The sequence below is a fragment of the Theropithecus gelada genome, chromosome 7b (genome assembly GCF_003255815.1).
Source record: "Theropithecus gelada isolate Dixy chromosome 7b, Tgel_1.0, whole genome shotgun sequence".
Taxonomy (NCBI): domain Eukaryota; kingdom Metazoa; phylum Chordata; class Mammalia; order Primates; family Cercopithecidae; genus Theropithecus; species Theropithecus gelada.
Genome location: NC_037675.1, coordinates 52,424,256 through 52,431,436, shown reverse-complemented (window position 1 = coordinate 52,431,436; position 7,181 = coordinate 52,424,256). Strand labels below are relative to the sequence as shown.

The following is a 7,181-nucleotide window of genomic DNA, read 5'->3' as shown; positions in this document are numbered from 1 at the left end:
TTGCAGCTAAAGATGTTGAAAAGATAACCTAGTTTATGGGACAATTTCTACAAGGGGAGTGTTATAAAATGTCCTTTTTTTTTTTCTGGACAATAAAGTACTTTTAAATTATCAACATAGCTGCATATAATGAAGTTATCTCGTCTGGAAGGTGGAAAATTGGAACATTTCTAGAACTTGCAAAGAATTTTTGTCCTTTACTTCATGAATCACTCAGCAAAAGCCAGCTATGTACTATTTCAAATGTTACTACCTCAGAATGTCACTTGACTCAAAGATTTTCCTTTCCTTTTCTTCTTCCTCCCTCCCTTTCTTCCCTTCCTTCCGCCTTTCCTTTTTCCCCTCTCTTCCTTCCTCCCTCCCTCCCTCCTTTTACAGGGACTAACACTAGAACCACCGCCTCACCACGCCCCTCATTGGAGGAAACAGAAAGGCACACCATGCTGTAAGCTATGGCAGATGCTCAGGGCACGTGGGGTTGAATAATGCTGTTTGGAGTCAAACACTGAGACTCCGCAGCCACACAGTGATTCATTTACAGAGCTTTACTAAACTACGGGCACTCAGAAATAGACAAACTATTCTTGCCTCAATAGAACCAAAGGCCTTGCGGGCCTCGTGAAAGCTCAGCCAGGTGCTTTGGGAGGCCGGGAGGAGGAAGAGAGATCCGTGGAAGGAAGCACGTTCACACCATGTCACTGAGGCCTCTGGGCCGAGGTATAATTTAAAGCATGAAACGAAGGGGTCATAGATTCTGACTAATGCTGACCATTTCCATCGGTTATCCAGCTGAATCTTATGGCGACACTAGGAAATCGACTTTATACATGCTCTTTAGGAAACGAGGGACGCAGGATGAAAGAAGCCAAGAGTGTCGCCAGGGCTTGCACCAGCGCCGTCAGACTCCCGGGATGGGGGAGCTCCAGGGCACGGAGTCAGCGGATTTACTGAGAGGGAGAAAAGCCCCACTGCCGTGCAGAAGCCTAGGCCCGGGTGAGGCGCCTGCGAAGGCTGCCAGCAGCGGAAGAGAAGGGGCGTCCTCCGTGTTGCGCAGCATGCGCCCGCGGTAGGTGGGCGCGGAGCTCAGAGCTGGGAGCCAAACGCAAACGCTGGCGAGAAGCCCCAGCCCCCTCCGCCAGCCCACTCGCTGCGGGGAGGGGTTTCTCACGCCCTCAGCTCCTGGGAGACTGCACCGGAGGTCGGAAGGAAGCGGAGCGAGGATGAGTCATCCCGCCTAATTCCTCCTTCCCGGTCCCCCTAGCCTCCGCACGCCGGCCCCCTCCAGAGATCATGCAACCGCGAGCGAAGACTCCCCTATATTCAGACTCTACCGAACCCCCTGCGGCCTGCGGAGACGAGGAGACGGACGGGTCTCGTGGCCAATGAGAGCTTCGATCTCGTGCCCGCCGCCCAATGGGCCGCGGCTCATGGGCCGGGGCGGGACTAGGAGGGCAGGAGGGGGCGGTCCGGGCTGGCGCGCGGCGCGGCGGCTCTGCTGCAGCGACTCACAGAGCTAGCGCCTCTCCGGGTGTCCTCGCCAGCACTGCGCGGGAAGGCGCCGCCACCACCGCCGCCGCCGCCGCTGGCCAGGGTGCTGGACAAGACGGGCCCGTCGACCACTTAGCCAGCTCAGGCACCCGCTGCAGCCGTCGCTGCCTCCTCCCAGACCGGTCCCCATGGAGGAGATGGAAGAGGAGTTGAAATGCCCGGTGTGCGGCTCCTTCTATCGGGAGCCTATCATCCTGCCCTGCTCTCACAATTTGTGCCAGGCGTGCGCCCGCAACATCCTGGTGCAGACCCCGGAGTCTGAGTCCCCCCAGAGTCGTCGGGCCTCGGGCTCCGGGGTCTCCGACTATGACTATCTCGACCTGGACAAGATGAGCCTATACAGCGAGGCGGACAGCGGCTATGGCTCCTACGGGGGGTTCGCCAGCGCCCCCACTACCCCGTGCCAGAAGTCCCCCAACGGCGTCCGCGTGTTTCCCCCGGCTATGCCGCCACCGGCCACCCACCTGTCACCGGCACTGGCCCCGGTGCCCCGCAACTCCTGTATCACCTGCCCCCAGTGTCACCGCAGCCTCATCCTGGATGACCGGGGGCTCCGCGGCTTCCCCAAGAATCGCGTACTGGAAGGGGTAATTGACCGCTACCAGCAGAGCAAAGCTGCGGCCCTCAAGTGCCAGCTCTGTGAGAAGGCGCCCAAGGAGGCCACCGTCATGTGCGAACAGTGCGATGTCTTCTACTGCGATCCGTGCCGCCTGCGCTGCCACCCGCCCCGGGGGCCCCTAGCCAAGCACCGCCTGGTGCCCCCGGCCCAGGGTCGTGTGAGCCGGAGGCTGAGCCCGCGCAAGGTCTCCACCTGCACAGACCACGAGCTGGAGAACCACAGCATGTACTGCGTGCAGTGCAAGATGCCCGTGTGCTACCAGTGCTTGGAGGAGGGCAAACACTCCAGCCACGAAGTCAAGGCTCTGGGGGCCATGTGGAAACTACATAAGGTGAGTCCTGAGAAAAACCCACTCCTAACTCCCTGCGTCTTCCATCATCCGATTTTGCAGCAGACGGTCCCCGTCTCTTGCGCACAGCGCATCCCAGTGGGGGCGCAATGCAGGTGCCTTCGATGTTTACCTCCCCGGTCTGGTGCATTGCAGGAGGCACGGGGGAAATCTTAACCGGCGCACGGGGGACTTGAATGCCCCCACAGAGTTGTTGCGGGGATGCCTTAGAGCGGGTCTCTCGGGGCGCGCTGCCTGCGAGCGGGACGCAGGACGCCCCCTCTCCACGGCTGGTCTGTAGCCAGTGGCCGCGGCCAGTGTGTTGGAAAGCACTGCGTAGCTGGGTAGAGCCGCGCCAGTGCACGGGGTCGCTAGGCACGCTCGAGGGCAGGGCGGGCTGCGAACCCCCGGGGAGGGACTGGAGTGGGGGCGGTGAGGTCGTGCGGACGTCGGGAGTCTGTCGCTGATGGATAGGCAGACCTGGTGAGGCACGGCGGAGGGTAGGGGAGACGCCGCGGGCGGAATACTAATGAGCCCGGCTGTGGGCCAGACCTGGCTCTGGAGCTGGAGAGAACGCGGGGTCCTGGTGCCACGTGCTCAAAAGACAGACGGGAGAGGGCAGCCAGCGGTCGCCATGGCAACGCGACGTGCAGACTTGGTCCGGAACCCTTCTGGAGTTGGGACCTGGGACTAGAGTGTCAGGACCGGAATTTGCGAAGTCGCGGCCTGGAAGCCAAGGTGCATCTCCTAGGGAAACCTCCTCCTCCCAACTACACACACACCCACTTCTCCAGAATTCAACCTCTTTCCTCTCAGTAGTTATATGTGCAAATATGTGCAAACTTTGGGACACCTGTTACCAGATTTATCTTTCCAGTCTCTTTTGATGATATTTCCACATGGCTAGACACTAAGAGGCTTTAGCAACATGTTAGGTCGTGCCACTCCTCTGCTCAAAACTCTCCAATTGTTCCTACGCTTCTCAGCCTGTCCTTGGAATGGTCTATGAGGACCTACATGACCTCTTTTCCATTTTGGCCCCCTCGACCTCATTGCCTCCCACTTACTCCCTCTGCTGTAGCCACACTGCTTCTTGCTGTTCCTCAAGTGACGCCAGGCACCTCCCCACCCCAGGGCCCTTGCATTTAGTGTTCATTCAGCCTGAAGCTCTCTTCCCCAGTTACCTGACATCCGAATGAGTCACTTACTTGCATCCTTCAGCTCTTTGCTCAGGTATCATCTTTACAGCGCCACCCACCCAGACACCCGCTAGTTCCCTCTCAGCTTTGGTTTCCTCAGTAGTATTTATCCTTGTGTGGCATGCTATATATTTTAATTATGTTATTTTTGTATTTATCTATTGCTTCCTGTACACACACAGGCATAAACGAAATAAGCCTCATGAGGAAGATTCTTATAATATGCCCACACTGCTTAGAAGGAAGGGAACCACTCTTGAAGAGATGTGTATGAATTTGCTTTTCATTTTTTTAGATGACCCATTTAGTTGGGGCTGTGGAGTGCAGGGCAGGGATTCAGGATGATTGGAAGGAGCTTTTCTTTACATCACTGAGTTGCATACCCAAGGATGAGATAGAGTAGTGAAGATGGTGCCCAGGCCTCATCTGTGGCCTCACTCAGTCTCCCAGAATACCTTAGAGACTAGAAAGGGTAGCTTTTGCAAGTGGCCAACCCTGGAGTTAAGGCTGGAACATTGATATTTTGTTTACAGCAAGGAAAAAAGTCATTAATTTTCAGCAATCAGTGAAAGTTTTCTCAACTCCTTAACCCAGTTGAATGTGATCCATGTTTACAGTCATTCTATTCTCACATATAACCTATTAAATCATATTAGTACTGATGGAGATTTCATTTAGCACAAATTAAAGCCTAACTGGGCACACACCACTGTTTTCAGAACAGTTGAATTTAAATTTTTGAAAATGACATTTAATTTTGAAAGTTTTCAAAACTTGAGTTCGCAGCCAGTTTTTTATTCATATTTTGATTTCACTTTTAAACTGCTAATTATAGTCCCTGTTAAATTGCCCTACAAAGTATCCTTGGAACTAAAAAACTAATCACTCTGGAAAAAGAATTTAGAGTCACAAGCTAATTAGGATGGGTAAACCACAACATTATTATTTTTTTATGATGAGCCTATCCTTGATCTATTAAGACCAAAAGAAACCTTTAAATCTCTGTCAAGCCCCTTGTCAATTTGAAATGTTAAATCATTTGTTTTATTGGCAATAGAAATTATGAGTAGACAGACACTGGTGCTGCCTAAGTTGAAATTTACATATCTACCTACCGAAAAAGAATGTTAAAACCCTTGAGACATGACGTAAGTAGGCTAGAAGACCATTTATTCTCTGATCTTTTGCACATTCTTTCCAAAACAGTAAGTACGCATAATTTTTGTTCAGTCAATATGAGGATTACTAAACTGCCAAGAAAAAAATAAGACAGAAGGATGACATATTTTAACATTCACTTGTCATCTGTTAGATGAACAACAAACATTACTCCTCCACCTTATTTACTTAATAAGGAAGTTAATGTGTTAGCAGCCAGTTTTCTCATATAGTTTATGTTTTAGTTAATGGTACTTCTATCTCCACAAAAACTCACGGTTCAGAATTTCTATGCCCTGCAAGAATAGGACAGCAAAGAATTATACTAACTATACTAATAGGACAGCAAAGAATTATACTAACTGCCCAAAGTTGGGCAGTTAGTTATCAACACAGGTTATTACTAGACCTGAAAAGTTTTCATTCATATTCTATCATATTAGTCATTTCTACTGATAAAGAAGTCCTGCAGAGAAGTATTTCCCACAGGCGTAAATCATCATCTTACACACTCAAGATACAGTAAAATGGCTGAAGTTTATTTTTAAAGTGGTATTAAAAACATCTGGTTGAAATTCACTAGTTTTCAACTGGCCAGATTAAAATGTTTTTCAGATATTTGTGGCCTTCAAAAATCCATGAAAAATAATAACACATGAATAATAATAATAATACTGGTCTTATAAGTCAAATATTTGGTAGCAGTTTTTATTTAGTATCAGTACTTGCTATATTCCTTTATTCAACTTAACTCATTAAAAGAATTATAACACCAAAAAAGTGATTTTGTAGATACTTTAAAATGGACAATTGAAACCACTACTATTACTTTGTGATTTTAAGGAGTTCACCTACGTAAATCCTGGTATTATCCTTGAATTCCTGGTGTTTCAGTAGTCAGTGAATCAGGGCTGGCTGCAGTGGATCACGCCTGTAATCCCAGCACTTTGGGAGGCTGAGGCAGACAGATCTCTTGAGGCCAGGAGTTTAAGACCAGCCTGGCCAGCATGTTGAGACCCCATCTCTACTGAAAATACAAAAATTAACTGGGCGTGGTGGCGCATGCCTGTAGTCCTAGCTACCTGGGTGGCTGAGGCAGGAGAATTGCTTGAACCTGGGAGGCAGAGGTTGCAGTGAGACGAGATCTCACCACTGCTCTCTAGCCTAGGTGACAGAGTGAGACTGTCTCAAAATAAAAAAAAAGAAGTCACTGAATCAGTAATATAATTGTAATGATCCTTTTGTGTTCATGCTACTGAGCAAAGATTTTCTTTTCCTTTCCATTCTAAACACTATTCATTCTTAATCTTGTCTCAGATGTTATTTTTCTCTTACCTTTGTTTTTATAAATGAAAATGTGCAATTTAAATAGTATTTTAAAATAAACTGTCAGTTAATATGTCTTCAATTCCAAAATATTCTGGAAAAAAATATCTGCTTAGCTTTATGGTGGCATCTCATTAAAGATTTATGTAGCAAAATGTGTTATATAATGCCACTAAAATGATATTCAGTTAACTCTATGTCAGCAGTAAACACAGTATAGTCTATATATTCCTGTGGTAAATGTAACAGGCAGCATATGTTCATGTTTTTACATTTCTTTTGTACAATTAGAACATTCTGTGTGCCATGTAAACATTTTTACAGATATTAAGGAAAATGTTACAGAGAAGACAGTTACTCCTTTTTGTACCCAGGCATAATGGAAATAACTAGATAACAGGAGATCCAGATTTGAGAACCGATGCTGCCACTTACTTGCAGGAAACTTCTTGCAAGTATCATCACCTGTCCGTACTTCCCACCTACAAAGATGTAAGGGAGTTAAAACTATATTTGTGAAAGGATTTTGATAAGGTAATTTAAATGTTTATAATTTACTATTTCAGTTCAACACAACCATAAACTATTCACGTAAAACAGAAGTCAGTGTCTCACCAGTCAACAATTACTGCGTAAAAATCTCATCCCCCAACTTGGGGTGCTTTTCTGGATCCTTTCAGAGCATAGGGTACAGTCCAAAGCCGCTCTGAAAGGTGGCCTAAAAGAGTGAGCCTCTTCCTCATGGGTCCAGAGAGAATATTCAGTTGAATTAAGCTCGAGAAATAAGAATACTATACACAGATTTATATATTAAACAAAAGTATTCTGTTTCTCTATAAGAAAGCTAGAATAGCTGTTAAGGCTTAGTTTTTTTCATATTCTCCAATAAAGATATTGTTACCAGTTTAAAGTAGCAGAAATTGTTTCTCCTGTATATGCCATGAAAAGATGCTATTAATTGGAATTTCAGGTCAAATCACAGTTTGCATAAAGTAAGAGACAA

General features: G+C 47.6%; 1 protein-coding gene and 1 long non-coding RNA gene across 4 annotated transcripts in view; one reads left to right on the top strand and one right to left on the bottom strand.

The window, feature by feature from the left end:
- The first annotated feature begins 550 nt into the window (after positions 1 to 550).
- Positions 551 to 7,181, top strand: part of TRIM9 (tripartite motif containing 9) — a 119,201-nt gene continuing 112,570 nt past the window's right edge. For 2 of the 3 annotated variants that reach the window (XM_025392436.1, XM_025392434.1), the window contains exon 1: positions 558 to 2,498. In XM_025392436.1, the coding sequence (XP_025248221.1) occupies positions 1,677 to 2,498 (822 nt within the window). In that variant the 5' untranslated portion in view covers positions 558 to 1,676. Of the gene's footprint in view, positions 2,499 to 7,181 lie in introns of all 3 variants that reach the window. The other variant, XM_025392435.1, reaches the window with a different exon arrangement.
- On the bottom strand, positions 5,376 to 6,661 carry LOC112629013. Its single transcript, XR_003120516.1, has 2 exons — positions 6,614 to 6,661; positions 5,376 to 6,034 (listed from the first exon to the last, which is right to left on the bottom strand). It is a non-coding gene; the product is annotated as an uncharacterized LOC112629013 (long non-coding RNA).